The 19,999-nt window shown below is 39.6% G+C and overlaps 2 protein-coding genes across 2 annotated transcripts in view; both read right to left on the bottom strand.

Moving 5' to 3' along the window:
* Positions 1–18,694, bottom strand: part of TBCD (tubulin folding cofactor D) — a 118,216-nt gene extending 99,522 nt beyond the window's left edge. The window contains exons 1-7 of the mRNA XM_086623863.1: positions 18,502–18,694; positions 14,880–14,930; positions 14,581–14,678; positions 13,754–13,855; positions 11,834–11,980; positions 10,911–10,966; positions 6,897–7,029 (exon numbers count right to left, since the gene is read on the bottom strand). Of these exons, the coding sequence (XP_086479989.1) occupies positions 6,897–7,029; positions 10,911–10,966; positions 11,834–11,980; positions 13,754–13,855; positions 14,581–14,678; positions 14,880–14,930; positions 18,502–18,694 (780 nt within the window). The remainder of the gene's footprint in view (positions 1–6,896; positions 7,030–10,910; positions 10,967–11,833; positions 11,981–13,753; positions 13,856–14,580; positions 14,679–14,879; positions 14,931–18,501) is intronic.
* LOC147527366 (uncharacterized) overlaps positions 4,661–19,999 on the bottom strand; it is a 162,685-nt gene continuing 147,346 nt past the window's right edge. Inside the window, exon 6 of the mRNA XM_086623866.1 lies at positions 4,661–4,674. The gene's annotated coding sequence lies outside the window, so the exon portion shown is untranslated. The remainder of the gene's footprint in view (positions 4,675–19,999) is intronic.

Below are 19,999 nucleotides of genomic sequence, written 5' to 3'. Positions count from 1 at the left end.
CCTTTAGGCTATGTACCCATTCTACTTTGTTTTGTTACTAAATTGCATTTTAGGATCCTAAATTTGCACTTCTGATCAACTCTACAAGCTATGCAGTCAAAATCGAGAATATATATTGAATTATTTAAGATTTTTCATGTTTTCATGAGTAACTAAGCAATTGTAAAGCAGCCTTTGAAAACTACATTTACAAAGTGGAAATGCTACAGAACTCCTTCAGGCCCAGCTGAACAGCTAGTTGAAATAACTACCAGTGTAAATGGTACAAATCTAGCACAGCTTTTATCAATATACCATATCAGTACCCAAATAAATACATTTCCCACTAACACACAACACTCCACTTGTATTAAAAAGCCTAAAGAAAAGCAAAGATGATAGAAAATCTGCAAATCTTCAGCATAATCAACAAATCTAAAATGTTTATACCTCTTTGCTGAAACATGTAAAAGCTCATTTCTTCATCACTTTGTTCCTATGTTCTGCTTTAAAAAACCTATCAGACGGTTTCTTCCCAAGGTTAGCAAGTCTGTAGCAGATGCCAGGAGATACTGCAACATTTCTGCTGCACCTTATCTTCGCAATTTTCTGCATAAAAGCCCAGTTAAGAGTAAATACTGCTTTTAGGTAACACACAGGATTTAATTAATCCTAAATTATTAGGATTATATTCAAGCATATTCAAATAGAACACAGTATAATTCCTGAAGTAGTGATAATGTAGAGAAACAGCTTTTTAATATAGCCTTGGGAATGCTCTTGGATAAATGCATTTAAATGTTTGTGCTCACACTTCTCGACATATTGTCTGAGAGCGCCTGCAAAGATGGAATAGAATCCTCAAAACCATCTCCACATTTTCAGTCTTACGTAGTTCCTAAATTCTGGCACCTTTCTACAAGTTTCTCTGTGAGTTTTCACATCCTCAAGGCCAACTTTGAATTGAGTGCTGACTCCTCAGGAAATACAAAACTAAGCAAGACGGGGGAAGAAATTAACCAACACACAAGCAGGAAATGAGAAAACTCTTCAAATATTGTACAAGAAATTTTTTTAACACTTTTCTAACAAGAAGTAAGACAACAGCCTCACGCACTTATGAGTCCATTTAGAACAGTGAACTTGACAGGTTCCATTTCACAACCATTTCTACTATTTTCTGAATAAAAAAGTCAGACATACATTGTTTCCCCACACCAGTTTCACTATGTACTTAAATAAACTATCTTGATATCTAATATTTAACACAGAATATCTATTCTCAAACAAAATGCTGCAAGGATTTATAATATACTTTCAGATGTTAAAATCATCATAGAAACTGCTGTAAACAAATTGAGATACGGATTAAGGGATTTCATTTTATCAATGCAAGTTTTTAGGGGAAGTAAAAATTAACCGAAGAACACCACAGCTACTGTGTTTAATAACTAAACTTAAAAAAAAAAAGAAGGGAGATTTAATATTTTCATTGTTTTTGTTCAATAAAATATGTTACCTACTGACTTTGGAATAAACACAGCTGAAAATGCCAAATGTCTGACAGGAAAAAAAGTTCTGTTTGCAGTCACTAATGTATATTGCAGGTCAGATACAACATTCTACCAGATTACTGGCGTTTCAGCAAGTGCTACATCAGGTATTTCTCTGTATCAGAGAAAAGCTGAACAGGCATTTTTACCAAAAACTTAATTTATATAGAAGTAAATAGGTAAGAACCAAACTGGTGAAAACTACTCTTCAGACATCCAACACAGCAGGAAATCCAGCATCTGGGGGTTTTTTGCGATCGTAGAAAAGTCAAGAAAAGAAGTTTTCATTACTTCTTTATGAGCCAAAACATTCAAAAGCATTCACAAGCCCAAAGTTCCCAAACTTCTAAGCTAACTAGATATGGTTTCCAGGGGGAATAAAAGAGCACTTTAACTGATGCCGGCCTTTGGGGGGCAAGGTACGTATTTTTTTCTGGCATGTGCTACAAACAGTCATGCATGTAAGGCAAAGTTACTGTCTCAGAAAAATCCTGCAAACCTAGAGCTTAGAGAGGTTATACTAAAAGAAAAGTAGGTGATGTATGAACAGAAAATATGAAAAAAAGAAACACAGTAAAAAGGACAAATCAGCATTACAGTATTCAGCTTAAACTTCCTGCCTTGAAGGAAGAAAATCATCCAAGGCACATCGTTTTAAAAAATCTGATACAAACAAAATAATTAATAAGTTTGGTTTGCCACCTGCACAGACATTTCAGTGTCAGCAACTAACAATACTGAAAGTAAGGAGCCTGGCTATTGGAGTATCCAGGCAATCAGAGTTACGCCACGGTCTCTTCACTTTAATGAGGACATACAGCACACACCAACTTACCCAACCTGTTGAACTGTTGAAAAGTATGTGACTCCCTCTCTTATAAATAATTAAGCCACCTACAAATTAGAGAAAATCAGTGGTGTGCAAGCAATGACGACTGTCAAGTCTGGTTTTGCTTTAGAAATAGCATGGTGCAAGGAAAACAAAACCTAGTTTCTTAGTAATCACAGAAGAAACACACCACACCTTCCAATTGTCTGCATAACCCACTTTAGGCCCGACCTGCATGAGATATATCAAACAGGATCATCTCCAGGACATGCTCCCCAAGCTATACAAATCACCATTAAGGGTGGCCTGACTGTTTGGTAGCAGGATATCTTCCTGCCGAGCAGGAGACACAAGTCTGAATGTACCCTCTGGTCGTAAGCAGCCAAGTCAAGGACTGGGAGGATAATTTCAGCCTCTATGGGAAGAGAAGAAAACAGTATCTTTCATTACTCTGGAGCACCCCCTAGTAGTCACACAACATCCAGGCCCGGGGAAAGCTGTCAGCCATCCCTGCCTCCAGGCCAGATGTGGGGAAGTAAACAAGGTGAAGAAGGACATGCTGTCAGAATAAGTTCGCTTGAAAGTAGAGACTGTTTAATGCACTGTAGGTGCAGCTAATGGTAAAACAGATTAGTTAAAGCTCTTGCTCTTACCATGCTTTCAAGACAAACAGTATTTCTTCTGTAGGTTACATGTATTTGTCAGGGTATTGATCATCAACATGGTAATCAAGCTGACAAACTTCAATACAGAACCCAGTTAAACAGGCAGCAACAGCAGTTCAGCTTTCATAAGATCTTAGGTATTTGTCAGTTGAAAGCCTGAAAAGTTTAGACCAACACATGGATGGCTACCAGAATAGTTCCTTTCCATCTTAACAAGACTGCCCAAAACCACAGATGTGAAACACTTGGAGGAAAAAAAAAAAAACTTAGCAGCTTGAGACAGCACTATATTCTAACAGGAAAAAGAAACAGACTTATGATAATAGAACTGCTGAACCTTGAACTAATCACAATACTTCTGGTAACAAGGAAAAAAGCTCAGAAGTGTCAGACAAGGCCTCATTAGCATACTCCATGCTATTCAGAAAGAGAGGAGATAAAGTACTACCAGAAAAAGGTTAGTGCCCTTGGTATCTGCAGACATAAGAATGTTTTTCTTCTCCTCATATCAACATTGCTTTTTGTACACCTTTATCACCAAACCACTAAGCAACACCACCTTTTTTAAAAAATAACGCCAACAGACAAACCCAGCATCCCTTGTTCTTTGAGAATGCCAAAAATATAGAGACTTGGGAAACATTCTATTTGGAAATATTCTATTTTTGTGCCTCTGGGTCTGAAAGAATAGAGCTGGAGAGTTCTTTCTTCCCTGGAGCAAAATTTACATAAGCATGTAGCTATTGCTAAATAACTTTTGCATTAGAGACAGCTCAGGGAAATGCCCTGTTCTTAAGACTCTCGAGTTTCATCAGATCACTGTGTAGGGCGTTTTATTTTTTTTAATTATTACTCACACTTGTATACTGAATCACTTATAAAACAAATAAGGTTTAATAAGTTTCAATGCCCAAGGCTACCTCAACATGATGACATCTCTGTCACGCAAGAACTGGGAGTGCTACACCCTGCAGCAATAACTAAAAAGCTGTTTGATATAATGGCAGGTTTAAAAGCAAACCTCCAGACCAAGAGAATGTAAAACGCAGATTCTTGAAACAGGTTAGAAGCTTCTTTCAAGTAAACAAATGTTATAAAAAAAAAAGTAGCAATTTCATACTGATCCAACATGTATAATCTTTCAAATATACAAAGTAACCAAGCATAAAAGTGAATTTAATTCAATACTCCAGTGTTAGTTTCAACACCAGGGCAGTTTTAAAAACTGAATCCGAAATACTGCAAGCAACGATTCCTGCCAGTGCACACCTGTTGTGAAATGATATATTACTGACGACAGGTGTAAAGAAAAAAAAGAAAAAAGCATCGGTGGAATTAAAATGTGTAATGCAGGCTGCGTGTTTCAACAAGAATCATGAAACAGTAGTACTTGTTCTACACATAATGCTGAGCTAGATTAAACAGTAGCATACCTAATCACCACGACTTAAGGCCACGACGAGGCAGATCAAAGTGCAGCAACGTCGAACCACTCATTGCATACCTAACTTGCAGTTTCAGTTCATTGAAATACCAGAGTTTCACGTCTTTTTTTAAAAAGTTTTGCCATGCCAATCTCACTACCACCTATTTCCTACATGCAGCAGATCAAAACCAGCATAATGTCACAATTCAACTGAAGTTCACTCTGCTAGGGGCTACCTTAAGCTGATCTGATGAAAAGAGAGAAAGACTTTTTATCCCCACACTGGTGGGCCACGTTGCCCAAACCTGCCTTGCTGTACTGACCAGAAACTGAAAAACAGTCTTTTTCTCCTGCTTGTTCAGAAAGAAATGCCTATGCAACTACAGTTTGACTCTCAAAGCAACAAATTCCTGGAAGAATCCAAGGGCAAAGAACTCTGAAGCTTGTTGACACAAGTTTTAGTTGTCCCTCATGAGGATGTGTTCTGCTTTACACACTCAGTGATTACTTGCTACGTTTCTGTACAGACTGTTAGAATTTGCAGGTTTAAGAGAAAAGGTTTACTTATTTTAAACACTGATTTTATTTTCAGCTGATGTTTTCTGTTTAACAACGTGCTATTGTTACAAGCGTGTTACAAAATTCTTAATATTAAACTCCTGAAATAAATATTTCCTACTCCACTTATGCATGTCTGCATAGGTATCATTCTGAAAATCTTTACTCCCTAATGGTATAACTCATGCTTGCATTTTAGTAACTGAAATCAATAACTGAAGACCGAATGCAAGAAAAGGCTTTAAATATTCAGCCTGCTTATATCCACCAACTGGAACAGGAGTTACAAGTTGTAGGACACAAATAAAACCGGCCCAATAAATACTTTCTGCTACCCCACAGAGAAGGAAAAAAATCATAGAAATGCAAGAAGGCAGGCTTCTGCTTCCAGGTATATTGTATCACATTCTAGTTTCGATTCTACTTGTTAAGTATTCACCTGTTTCGCTTAGTATGCACTAATGAACAGGTGGATAGAGCCAAAGCCAAATTCAAAGGAATTAAGACAAAACACTCATGTATTATACATCCTACAGGTCTCATCATGCACCTAGAATGGCAGTCAGTCTCCCTTTCCAGATCTGACAATAAAGTGATGAAACATCACTCTGTCTTTTGAAACATACTGCAATGCATACAAATAATGCTTCCTCCTGCTTAAGCAGCAACTCCTAAATTATTCTAAATAAAGATCATTTCTTGTATCTTCTGATTTGGAAGAGCTGCTAGAGAAAAAAAAAAAAAAAAAAAAAAACAAACAAAAGACACACACCACACACTTGTTCCAGAACTTTGCTTTGATGTTTAGAAGCATACTGCATACAAGTCCTCACAGCAATTATTTGAAAAAGAGCTGCAAATTTATGCAAATTATAGAAACTCATACAAACACCAGCAAACCCTTAAACCGGTGCAAAGACCGTACAAGAGCACATCATCTGACTTTGCCTGTGCTACCTTGACTTTGGTCAACAACCAAAACAAGAAGGAACAACTCCACCCACACAAAATCCCCCACTGCACCCAAATATATTCAGACATCACAACTGGAGCAGATACCAGAACTGTTATTCAAGTATTTCAAAATGCACATCACGGTTTTAAGGGTGCAAAACTACAAGAAAGCTTTTATAAAAAGATATTCTTCAAACGTACAAGAGGAGTGTTCTCATATAGTAGTGGTTCAGGTATTACAGATTTTTTCCCATTCATAGTATACAAATCTTAAAATCCCAACTAAGAATTCAATTCTGAGTCATAAACTGTTGTTACTTCACCAGGTAAGAAGCACTAAACAAAAAACTTATCAGATTAGCAAGCAAAACCACAGCAAACTGTGCATTTTTTCAGACTACTCAAGGACACTAACAAGTTTAGTACATCTTACTAAAACTATTGAGAACAATATTTTGGTTAAAGAAGAACGTATTAAACTTTCAAGAATCACTTGCATTTTGGTTACCAGTTCTGAAAAGTCTAGGAAGGACTACTACATCAGAAAGCCAACCTTATTTTGTACAGTTCTAATATTTTAATTTATTTCAAAGGTTTTGTTCAAAGCAAAAACATTCAAAACCAACCCCAACTGAAATGGTTACTAATACACAATTGGATATTGAAAAGCATTTTTGAGAGTTACTTATCAGTATCTATACTGGCAACTTAACTTTAATTTGGTGATGACAAGACTATTTAAGGAAAATACATATACATGGGAAGTTACATCTCCAAAACCATTGTGGAGGAAATTCTAGCTGTACATTATCTTATCCTTTTTTAATAAACAGAAACCTCTCTCTGTGCATTTGCTATTAAAGGTCTACCATAACAGTACCATATGATCATAAATAAAATCATCTGTCTTTTAAAGGAAAAAGAGTATTTACCAGGGCCTGGAGCATGCCATTCATAACAACAGTCCCCTCCATGGTCTGGAAGGAGGATTTAGACAACATTGAAAGCGTCCAGTCCAGGAAGTCTGCCATCCTTTTTTGCCTGACATCAGGGCGGACAATAAATCTGTCACGGAAAAAAAAAAACAAAACACTGCAGTTACCAACTTTATGACTCTCAATGAAAAAGAATTTTTCCTGCTATCCAAACTGGTTGCAGTTCCTAAAAACAATTCTCCAGTGGATAGTTTCCTAAATCACTGAGGGTGGGAACACCAAACCATCATATGTTTAGCCCTTCTGCTTCTGAGCAAGGCTGTGACCCAGAATTTTGTTTTCACTCCAAACCAACCTATAAACTGGATTCTAGAGATTTCTCATCTTAATTGTAAAGCAACAAATTTTCCAAAGGTCCCACATAAAAACTGTTTTCATTACAATTAGTGAAAAGCTGAAAGAAATACAAGGATTCTTCACTATTCTCACCAAAGCCAGCTATTCTGCAAATCTGAAAATTGGTGCAAGGGAGCAACTGGTCCATACTGCACTGGTATCAGCCAGGCCCATAAGGAGCAATCATCAGTGCCGTATTTGTTTTTATTTGGATATTTGAAAAAGTCAAACACTTGTTATTTAACACACTGGATGGGTCAAGAGGTGCATTGTTACCCATCTTACAGAGGGCCAAAGAGGTTCGTCGTGGCTAAACTTCTCTAAACCTACACTCAGTCACCATCGGTGCCAGTCAAGCTACAGTCAGGGCATCTGCGTCAGTTATCTAACTCCGTACTCTCAGCATCCAGAAAGAGGGACCTGTTCCAGCAGAGAGTCAGACTAAACTGAGCAACTTTGTTTCAGTGCAAGTAAAGGAAACAAGGCACATTGGAAAGCCCGCAAAGTACAGTTCACAGCGCTGAAAGAACGATGCATGCAGAGCCTGTATCTGGTTACTTTACGCACCCACCGATTCAGTGGGGTACTGTATCACGGGGAACATGAAATCCAGGGAACACAGGGAACAGTGAGCAGACAGATCACTTGAATTGTCTTCCAAGTCAGTGTCTATTGTGTTCAGCAACAGAACAAGAGGATTTAGGGGAGGGGTTAGTTGAGGAGGGTGGTTGGTTTTATAACAGAGCAGCAAGGACAAAGCTCTCTTTTGCACAACAGTGCAGGTAACAGAAGTAACCTGTAAAGTAGATGAACTGGTTCCTAGACCCTCTCCCAGGCCACAGGAGTTTAAATTCTAATTTCTCAAAGGAGTGCCCTAACCTCCAGACTAGAAGCAAGGTAAGGATAAGTCTCATCTCCTCATACTGCAACCAAGTCACTAAGCAGACAGAAAGGAGAATTCATGAAAAACTCTAGCTCCTGTGCCCTATGAAAAGCAAATTACTTCGGAAAAAAAGGATGTCTTAGATCCTGATGTTTCTAAATTTCACTTGAAACTCATAAATTTCTTAGAGCAGGAACCAGAACACAGACTTTCCCTTCCTCCCCAAGCAGTTCCCTGCTTAGCATGTTACAGTTAAGACTCATGTATTTTATCTCTCTGTCCATCCCAGGACTTTTGTATGCCTGCCTACCTAACAGTCTAACTTTAATAAGATGAAACAGTGATCTCATCACAGATTAACTATGCCTGCTCATTAAAGAACTGTTTTGGGATGTGAAAGCAGTGAATTAAAGTGCACCAAGGCCAAAAGGCCTTCGACCCAGGTCTTCTACTTCCCGGTGAAGCATTTTAATCATTAGGCTATTTTGAAAATGGTGTTTTCACAGTAAACTAAATAATTATAAGTGCACTAAATAATAATTTTGCTCCCATTAAAGTCTCACACACCTTGATACATCTGGTACTAGAACCAGCTTAATGTATTCTATCACCTTATTTGTTATGAATACATACTTTCAATGAAAATTAATTCAGCCAATAAAACGGAGGTGAAGAGAACATAGGATAACTGCTAATAATATGCCTGCATAATACTCTGCATTAGGATGTAAGGCACTTACGAAATCTCCCTGAAATCCAGGGCTCAGCACTGCATGAACACAAAGTTTTGCTGACTGTAATGCTGTAATTGATCACATTACTATATATATGCTTCCACTAGTAATTTGCACTGGAGTGCAAATGAAGTGCAAATTCAGTTAGTATAATGTGATGAAAGAATCTTTTGACATTACTGTCAACCTTACTTGAGAAGGCTTCCAAACACTGGATGTACCTTCAAGAATCTATCACAGGTGGTTGATTAGGGTTTTTTCCTGAGTTTTTAGGAAGTGAAGAAGACAAAGGGCACCTTCAGGCACATATGAATGCTCAAGAATTATTCACTCTTATGTCACACTTTCACCTCAAATCCTCTGCTCCTGTCAACTTGTAAAGAGATGAATTACGAATGTAGATCAATAAAAATCCTAGAAAAGCAAATGCCAATTATCACTCCCAAAATGACTGCAAAAACTAATTTGGATAAGGTGACAAATCTACATTCTATCATGTGTAAATAAGTCTGTGACAAGATTATTTATTAAAGACTATTCAAATGCTTCATGCATTCACTTAGATTTTGTTCTGAAATATTTCAGAGTAAATGAGAAAAGTACAGGACTAGTCACCAGAGAACTACGATTCTAGTCTCAACTCCTTCACAAATTTTTGGCACGACAATGTCAGTTCTAAAACAAAACACAAAAATGTTTGTTTTGTCATCAGATTCAGGACTGTAGCATTACATTCACTAAATACAAATTTCTGAAGCATTGAGTCCTGTGACTGAAGTTCAGAGTAAATTTAAAATAAGTAACATGGACAGCCATTTCCCAAAAAGACACTGAGGATCTGCTCTACTAAACGTTCTATTTAATAACTATTTTGATGCAATTAATCCCACAAACTTTGCGCCTCTAAACCCAGAGAAAAACGTTAACACAGATTTTATTGTTCAGAGCAGCTACCCACATCCACTATCATCATCTCACCCTGTTCACCCTGCAGTCTCTGCTCCTGCAGCTACACTGGCAAAACTTCGCCAGCAGAGCCCCCTAGTGTGGGCAGAGCACAGGGTAGTGTCGAGATTCAGGGGGGTGCTTGCTTTAAAAGAGAAAGAGAAAAGAAAAGCCAGATGACAAACTGAGCTGACTAAAGCCCTCCTCTGCTAGAATATATTGGAACAGGTACTGTGATATATACTGGAAAAAAGATACATGTGTACTAGCACAGTTAATGGTCTTTGTAATTTATATTCACATGCATCACGAATGAAATCAATCTCCACTACGGCACTGGGAGAGGAAAGAAGAGATACAGAAGTCCATTATTTCAAATTTATAAACAACCCTAGCATCAGTATTACTGAAGCAATGCAAAAAAAGTCAGAACAATGGCACCTCTGTCACAAATTGTTCGGTGTCTGAACACAGATGGTGTAAAACAATGGGATTTAGAAAGCACCATTCTCCTACACCTGTTTCATTTGATGAATTATTTGACAATAGTAAACCTAAGAAAATGGAAGTACTGCTTTCCAGACAACAGAATGAAGAAAGTGACAAGAGGTATATTAAGAAAAAAAAATTTAGCATTACTGTTTCCTTTTACATAACTGAAGTACTTCTAGGAAACATCAAGCCAGCAATATTAGATATCAATTCTCTATCTAGCAGGCAACACACTGCAAAAATCAGCAACACCACAAAGTAACTGCATCTTTCTGAAACCCTGTAACACAAACCAGTACCTAGAAGGCAATTTGAACAGGATCCTGTTAGCAGTATCACTTGTGATAGATACCTGTTCCTCTAGTAAGCAGAAGAAAACACAGCATTTCCAAGAATAAACACACTATTGTATCTCATTCAAGCAAGTTTAACATCCCACATACAGTTGGCAACTTCCAGTCCTCCCAATGCTGTCATTAGTGGCATGTCAGACCAAAAAATGGCAGAAGATATGGGAGCTGGCTTTTTCCCTTTCTGCCAAGAAGCACAAGAGAGACTTACTTTGAAACCAGTACAGCAGCTGCATCTCGAGCCTTATCACTGACAACCAAGTAACACTAAGGGTAAAAGAAAACTAACTGTAAAAGAATTCATACATGTAGATTTAATAACAACTACATAACAACTTTACACAGGAATATACTACTTAATACTTCTGATGATAAACATGATTATGATGACATATATTATGTAATTATGATTACAAACTGAGCTTAAGATAGTAAAAAACTCAATTTCCCATTTAACAGACCGTATTTCAGACCACAGTGCCTCCCTTCTAGCATCTTTCAAAGCAAGTTTACCTCTACTGAAACCTTAACTCACAGTCAGATTTGTGCTACTACACGCCTACAAGTGATAAGCCATTTAAGTGCTGCAAGTGTCAGAAGCGTAAGCTGTTCAGGTATTTGTGGGGAGGGGGTTGCTGTTCATTTTTATCTTAAAGGGAGGACCACTTCCCTAACTAAACCACTTCACTAAAAGGAAGCCACTGCGGCTTACGCCTAGTGAAACTTTGCCTTGGTTGAAAATTCTTCCTGCAGTCATAGCTTCCAACGTTACTCATCTTGATCAAACACTGATTTCGTACATAAACCATCGATCTGGGCTTTCACATGAAGCTAGGTAGTATTTTCAAATGCTAAAAGCTGTTAACGTAACACAGGGCATGCATTCACATCAGACAGTCACAAAATAAGGTCGTTTATTACTTCAGGGAAAACAAGTAACAATCTCATCTGACACTGAAGCAGCAAAGAACATTATGATGATTTCAAAACTACGGAGAAATTTTTATAGACTGGAGACAGAAAATACGGTCTTAAACAATATTCTGAAAAGACAATAATTTATGACATATTGAAAGATTAAGCCTAAGAAAAACATCACAGGTTTGGAATTCTTACAAGACGTACTATACTTACTTTTGCGATTTTAAGTATGCGATCCATGGTCGGCACACGAGCGTGCCCTTCCTCAGAAACTGCATTTCCATCGAAACGGGCCAGATCAAAAGGAATCAGGCATATCATGGAGAGCCATAACAAAAGCATATAACGAGTTTCCCAAGTCTGGAAAAGAATGGTAAAACAAAACATGCACTCCACTTTCTGGAACATATTCCAACAAAGTGCCTGGAGCACAAACTACCCACTAACTCCAAGGAACTTTCAAAGATGAAGAGAAAACTCTGAGCCTGAATGCTCTGAAACTCCAAAGGAGACAGAACTACAAGAGATTCCAAACAGGAAAACTGTAACAAAATTAATGGACCGTCCCTTTGAATCTGAAATCCAGACAAGTTTACTTCCTTCCCAAAGGAAAACTGCATGTTGCCATCTTCCCATTTTCTGCTTCCCTCAGCCCTTTTGTGCCTCCAGTCACAAACAGGAGAGAAATATGATGTTCTTCCTAATTTCTTATGCAACATTTTCAGGGGTTTACTGAAACAACTTTATGTTTGTTTTGAGAGATGGAGAGACGAGAAGAAACTTTTACAGAGCTTCTATATTAAGGTTTCGCCATGAAAGTTAATACATCATAAATCAAGTACTTGAATTTTAAAAAAAGAATACTTAAACTGTGAAAAGCTGTACAAAATCAGATTCCTTTAGTCTTGCTGAAATTTCTCTTTGAGAAAGAAAAGCTGTACAACTACATCAACAGCAGCAGCAAAGTGGTCAGAAGTGACGTTATTAAAAAATTATTTGAATTTAGACCAGCAATACAATTACTGTCTTCATATCCATGATTTTTGTTACTTATCATAGATGATGATCTCTCTTAAACTTCATCTATCTTAATAAGCCTTTTGGAATTCTAATTTTTTCTTATTCAAAAATATAAGAATATGACTATGGTATCTTAGAGTTGGACTGGATTATCGTTACGGTCCCCTCTCGAGGTATTCTACGATTCTATGATCTCAATCAAAGCTTAAAAATTCTTGGCTTAAATATTTTTTCAAATCAGAATGCTTGTCCAAAACATTCCCAATCAAGTAAAACTTTAAATCAGGACACATAACGAGGTGGTGTTGCACTGTTTTTCAAATTGCAAACAGAAAAAAATCTGAAATTCTGTTATTTTTCCATATGCAGGAATAAATATATTACCAAAAGACAAAAAAAACAAGTGATTCATGCTTCATGCCATAACTGTGCAATTTTCTCCAATCTTCCTATCTCTACTTTCAAAAGAAAATTTAAAAAAAACCCAAATCCTTACAGCTCTGAAAATACATATTGGGGGATTGGAGAAAAAAAAAAACATTTTATGAAATTAAACAAGGAAAATTAACTACCTTCTTCATTTCCTCATCAAAATACAAGTTCTCATGCCAACTTTGACAAAACCTAAAGGTTTAAAAACTAGCCTGTTTATATTAAGAAACAGGAATAAATACATAAAACCTAAAATACTGTTTCCTGCATTTTGACTTTTATGACTTCAAGTTAAATGAACATGACATGCATAGCAGGAAGAGGACTTTCCAGTTCCTCCTTTCAGAAGTTCGATATCTTTCGCTGCCTGTCTTATGACGGTTGTTTCAATTACTTTGTTCCCTTGTAGGAGTGTTTAAAGATTTTGCTTGCACCCCAATGGCCATCGCTTCTAAATCCTTCGAACATATCCCAGGAAAGAAAAACACAGGACCTCTCCTTCAATAAGATGTTTCTCTTCAGTCAGGATGACTTTCATACGAAATCCAGATGTTCATTTGACACCGGACAGGGTATATCATAGCTTTGTACACTTTTTTCCAGATTTTTTTCTCACATTTTTTATCAGCTTTTTTCTGTAGGAGACACAAAAGCTAAACAAAAAGCACAGCAAGTTCTCACCTCAGAGTCTTTTGGATTCTGGTCTGCAAGCATGTCCAAAACAGGCTGTAGATCACCTACTTCATGAGGAAACAGTGGCAGGAAACGTTTGTACCCTCTCACCTGTAACAGAAAGTTTCAAAATTAGTCAGTCATCTGGAATCAAGTACTAAGTAAAAAGAAAAGACCCTTTGAGGAGCTTTTTGTATATGACCCTCATGTAGTAAGAACAGTAAGAACATGAATTAAGGTCTCTAATACCTGGAGATTTTTGCAGTTTTATAAACTCATTAAGAATTAATGGAATGATGATTCGTTAACTTTAAAACAAAGAAGTCTGGAGACTGTCTAGTCCAACTCTCCTGCTAAAGCACTGTCACCTACAGCAGGCTGCCCAGAGCACATCCAGTTGGGTATCAGTATGTCCAGGAATGGAGACTCCACAACCTCTCTGAGCAACCTATTCCAGTCAAAAAATGTTTTCTTATGCTCAGATGGACATTCCACAATCCATGTCATTCTTTATCACACTTTAATCTTCTTTTTAACATTATGACTTTTGTTTTATCACTCAGTATCTCAAAGCCTGCAATTTTTTTTTGCATTCAGACCTTGATTTTTACTACTTTGGATCATTAAATAACACAAGCTATCACAAAAATCATAAAAGAGAACTAATCTTTCACAGTACAGTTTAAAACATTTCACTGCATCACTTAGACAACTGTATATTTTTTTACTTTACTATTTTTGAAAATATAAAATTTTTTAAAGTTATTTAAACAACAAAGAAAATATCGGCTATTTACACATTTTAGTTACAGAATGTTAAATTTGAGAGTTTTTACCTTCGTAATGATGTAAAGAAATTTAAAAGCCAGGTGAACTAGCAGGGGAGGAGATCCATTGTCCCGTACTATATCCAACAATGAATTCATCATCCACTCTGATGAAAGGAAAGAAAAAAATGTGAGACTACATGCAGTTAGCTTACAGTTTCTCATACTTGTAATAATAAAGAGGGAGATAGTAGTCATTCATATAAGTAATATCAACCACAGCAATCTTGTAATGCAAACATGGACCTTCTAGTTTAACGGATTTTTAAGTATATAAACAAAAACGTGTTTAAAAATGACATTCCTACCTAAGTGGCGATCCAACAAGTGAGGCTGCTCCTGGTACTTGTCCATTATACCTGAAAAGGAAAATATATTGGTTGTAAGCTATTCAGGTTAGAAGCCCTTACAGGCATTAATTGTGAGATACATGCCTGATTCCAGACAGCTTTAGCTTAAGATTTCAGCACCCTTCAGCGAAGTGCTGCCACCACCTGTACGCGAGGTCAAAAAGTAAGACAACTATAGAGAAATAACTGCAAAAACAGAACCAGAATGCTGCTTTACACCTTTCTGCCTTGCTGTTCACATCTTCTTCATTAACATACAGAATCCCACTTACTTCTGTTCTATTCGTTAGCGTGTCAAATTACTGATTGTCTTCAAAAACACATGCACAAAGATATCTCAACATCAAGTAGCGTAGCTGCAGGACACTTTTCCAACCCTGAGGCTAACACAGCCATGCGGAAATTCTCCCTGGACATACTGGATTTTACCACGAGGCTATCTTCCTTCCCATGCCTGGAACATACTTAAAGATACAGTTTCACCACTGAGAATCTGTACCAAAACAGGGTAGAGGCATGGCAAAATTCCTCCCTTTGTTTTGAGTTACCTGACTATAGCAGAAAACAGCACAATATAGCACTACTTTGCAAGTGAAGGTGCTCTTCACAATTCTCAGAGCTAGTTTTCTATTTTGAAATAGAACACAAGAAATCATTCAGCAACAACAAAGAGTTCTTGACACATTTTAACCTGGACACATGCAAACCGTAGCTATTACTATCTGTGGTCCTCAAAACTTCGCACATTACTTACAACACATTGCTGGCAGCAATATGTTATCTGCCTTTTGGGGACTGACTTGAGGAAAGACAAACCAAAACTGAGTACTGAAAAGACTAAGAACAACCTGCCACGGTTTTTAGAAACAAAAGCATTTCAATTTAAACGTAGAATTAACAAAAAGCAGCTACAGAAACAAAAACTGGATTTCCAAAGAGATCATTAAGTGATCCAGTACTGCACTGGAGATTGCCTAGGTCATTTTAGATATTTGGTCAGAAAATAACTTTTCAATTAGAAAACTAAAATATCTTCTTAACCTCTCCTTTTCCTGCGTTTGTTTCTCTCTCAAACAATTCTGCTCTCGATGCCCTTTTTCTGCTTGTCACACCAGCAGTTAGATCTCATAACTCAACAGTGCTGGAGTTGATCAGTGGATGACACTGCACAATCACTCTCAAGACACCATCCAGTCCAACAGCATCCTTGCAGTAACTTCTACAATTCCACTGGGATACCATAGCGCTGTCTACTATCAACTGGGAAGCTCAAGCTCCTAATCATCACTAACTTCCCACTGTAATTAATAATACCTTAAGCTGCGTATAAATAACAGAACTAGTGAATGCAAGAAATTCCATCAGCACTCAGTAGAATTTAACAGCAAATTCCTTCTCTTGCCAAACTGTTTTTCCAGATCACAGTCTGGCAATCTAAAGTAAAACCTCAGATCTAAATGCTGAAAAGAATGAACTGAAAAAGGTTCTTCTAATGCTATCATTTCAAAAAATGATCTTCCTAAATTTTCCTACGAAATTATAGTTGCAGATTAAACTAGCTTCCGACTTCCATTTCTAACAGTTCATTAAAAAAAATGAGCACTGCACATTTTTGTGAACACTCTGGAGACCTGTATTAAAATCCTCTGTAAATGATCGTTACTGAGTTCTCTGCATACAGACTAAACGTATTCCCTAAATTTCAATGTTACATCCCACACATTTAGCCTGTTACCATATTTGGGATATTTTGCCCCGAAAAGATCAAACGATACCTTATGACACTAAATATTATAACCAAATATTGAACAAGATATGCACTGCCTATGGGTTTTAAGTATGTGATCACTGTATTTACCGGGCAACGACAGGACCCCTCTCAAGCAGCAATATTCTCCAACCCTCAAAGGACCTGTGCCCATGAAATTCAAGTCACAGGTTCCAACGGGTAGCAAGGAAATTCTTCTCATAAGAACTTACATGACAAAGATGCATGCAGAAAATTCATAAATACAATTTAAATACACAGAGACAGTATATATGATATGAAAGACAGGGCGGAACAGCAAGATGATCAGATGAAGGAGATGATGGCCTTTCAGGGGCTAAGATTTTTTCAGTAATTACTTCATCAATTCCACCATTTCATATGTGATACTAAACAATCAACACAAATATGAGTGCTCTTGCTACTTCTTTCTGAAGATGTTCATCATCAACCTCCTCAGATGGAACAGTCAGTTAAGTCAATCAAGTATAATTCTACTGAATAACTTATGCCGGGTCAGATTTCCAAATTTGGGGGTTTCTGTGCTTTTTTTTTTCCCCAGCTAGTTTCTTTTTGTCAAAAACAAAGACACTGGCTCAATATTTGAGCAATTTGCAATTTCACTATCTGTGTTCAGCTCTGGAGTCCCCAACAAAAGAAGGACATGGAACTACTGGAGCGAGTCCAGAGGAGGCCATGAAGATGATCCGAGGGCTGGAGCACCTCTGCTATGGAGACAGGCTGAGAGAGCTGGGGCTGTTCAGCCTGGAGAAGGGAAGGCTCCGGGGAGACCTTCCAGCAGTCTTCCAGTACCTAAAGGGGGCCTACAAGAAAGCTGGAGAGGGAGTTTTTACAAGGGCGTGTAGTGATAGGAGAAGGGGCAATGGATTTAAACTGAAAAAGGGCAGATTTCGATTAGATATAAGGAAGAAATTTTTTACATTGAGGGTGGTGAGGCACTGGCACAGGCTGCCCAGAGAAGTTGTGGCTGCCCCATCCCTGGCAGTGTTCAAGGCCAGGTTGGATGGGGCTTTGAGCAACCTGGTGTAGTGGAGGATTTCTCTGCCCATGGCAGGCGGGTTGGAACTAGATGATCTTTCAGGTCCCTTCCAACCCAAACCGTTCTATGATTCTATGAAAGTACTTGCAAAATGCTAGTTCACTTGATCTGTAAAGCTGTGAAACTTTGAATTAACTCCTGCAAATCATCTGGTCAGAATATTGGATTCAATACACAGATGTGCACTATAACGGGCTAATTACCTAGGACACTGCTATACCTGTGTAATTACACTACTTCTATATTCAGCTGAGGTCTAGGAGCAGAACAGCTTTCATTACATGGTACAAAACCTCAGCTGCTAAGTCAGATCCCACCTGCCTCCACTTAGAAACAATTACATGACCTGCATAGAATCAGCTGCTCTTCATATTTGCTATGAAATATAAAGTAAAAACATGAAATTACTGCTTTAAAGCTCAAAACGTATGTATTTTTAACAAGCAATTAGATACAAAAATAGCTTTATTTAACAGACATACAAACTTTAATTAAATTATTGCCTGCGTTTGAATAGGAGACTGGAGGTAAACATGGGTCAGAATTCAGGGGTTTTATTTACAGCAGTTAAATACCACGTAAAAGTGGAATATATACCTGGAAAACAAAACAAGTAAAAAACAGGAATCCAAACTACCTGTTGATAAAGGCCCAGCATTATCGCTAATCCAAAATCAGCAGTTTAGTCCTGTTTTGGTAACAAGTTCCTCCAAGGAACACAAGCACATGCCGCCTTTAGATGCTGCACTCACCTATGAATTTTTCCACGGTCGTTTCTCGACTCGCCAGGTCCCCGAAGACTCCCGCCAGGTTACCGATGAGCCCCCGAACCTCCTGGCTCTCTGTGAAGCTCTCCAGGGCGTTTCTGGTGGCACCGACACCCGGCTCCTGATCCTTCCCATCTCCCGCCTCGGGCCCCGCTCCATCCTCCTCGCCCGAAGCCATGCCCGCGGCGGGCCGGCAGCGCTGCCCCTGGAGCCGGGCGGAACAGCCGGTCAGTCGCGCCATCCCTCCCGCCGGCTACGCCAAGCACAGCCGCCCCGTCCCCGCCGCCCGCCCTCCCTCAGGCGCCACCGCCGCTCCTCGCGCACGGCCCGGCCCCGCCCCGCCCGCCGCCATGCGGCCCGCCGCGCCCCTCCCCGCCCGGCGCCGCGCAGCGGAGGCCCGGCCCGGCGTCCCAGGCAGCGGGTGGCGCTCGGAGGTGGCGAAGGCACCGGCGACAGCGCGGGTGTCGCGACTCGGGCGCTCCCGCGCTCATTACCGTGACAACGGCCGCCGCGCGCCGCAGAGCCGCCCCGCCGCGCGCGCCCTCCCTCCTACGGGGCGCCGCGCGGGACGAAAGGATGGAGGGACGGCGGCGCGCGCGGTGCGGCCCCGCCCAGCTGCGGCAGGGCGGGCGGGGGCGGCGGGCGGAGAAGGGGCGGGCGCGTCCCCCTGGACAGGCGGTGGTGGCGGATCCCGCGGCCCGTGGCCGGCGGCTCTTCAGGGAGCGGGGAAGCGCCCCTCTCGTGCCGGCCGCGGGCTCTGCCCTGCTCCCGCCATGCCGCCGAGCGCTGCCCTCCGTTCGCCTCTCGAGTCATTGTGCACAAACGCGCGCGGAAGGCAAGGGTTGCGCCATTATCCTTTGCTCTCTCCGTTTTGTACCCTCTCCACGTCAAAACATTGAATTACACGGTTAATTGTCCCCTCATTATCTAAATGGCAAAATTCTGGAAACGAAGTTTGAATGCTGAAAGCTACAACTTCAGGGCAAAAAGGGAGGGCAGCAAGCGGGGAGACTGCAGCAAATGGCTCCCCTCACAGCAGTCACTGGCGCAGGGCGGATTCTTTCCCGTGAGCGTTCCCTGGGAGAGAGCTTGTCACATTTCGGCCCAGGACATGCCACGGCTCCGCGCGCTCTGCTTTCCTCACTGAATGTTCTGGCACACAGCACTACTCTTCCCTTCTTTCTGGACACGTCACCAACACCAGAAAACTGAAGTCAGAGTCTAAAGCAGACACTTAACCAAGTCACCTCAGGTTACTTTTTACTGAATTGAAAATAAATTCCAAGAACCAGGCTAAGTGACAATCTAAAATGGGGGCTCAGCGTGAGATCAGTCACCTTAACAGGTGCTTGTTTATCTCCATGAAGGAAATTCAGGGGGAGACTTGAGTTTGGTGAGGACATTAGGACAGGTATCTTCTCCTTCCTGGTATCCAGCAACTCCATCCACACTCAAATTATCTTCTTTTCAGGCTCAAAGTCAT

This window comes from Tauraco erythrolophus, chromosome 20 (genome assembly GCF_009769465.1).
Source record: "Tauraco erythrolophus isolate bTauEry1 chromosome 20, bTauEry1.pri, whole genome shotgun sequence".
NCBI lineage: Eukaryota > Metazoa > Chordata > Aves > Musophagiformes > Musophagidae > Tauraco > Tauraco erythrolophus.
Note: the sequence above shows the minus strand (reverse complement) of the source record. Positions and strands in the feature narration are given on the sequence as shown.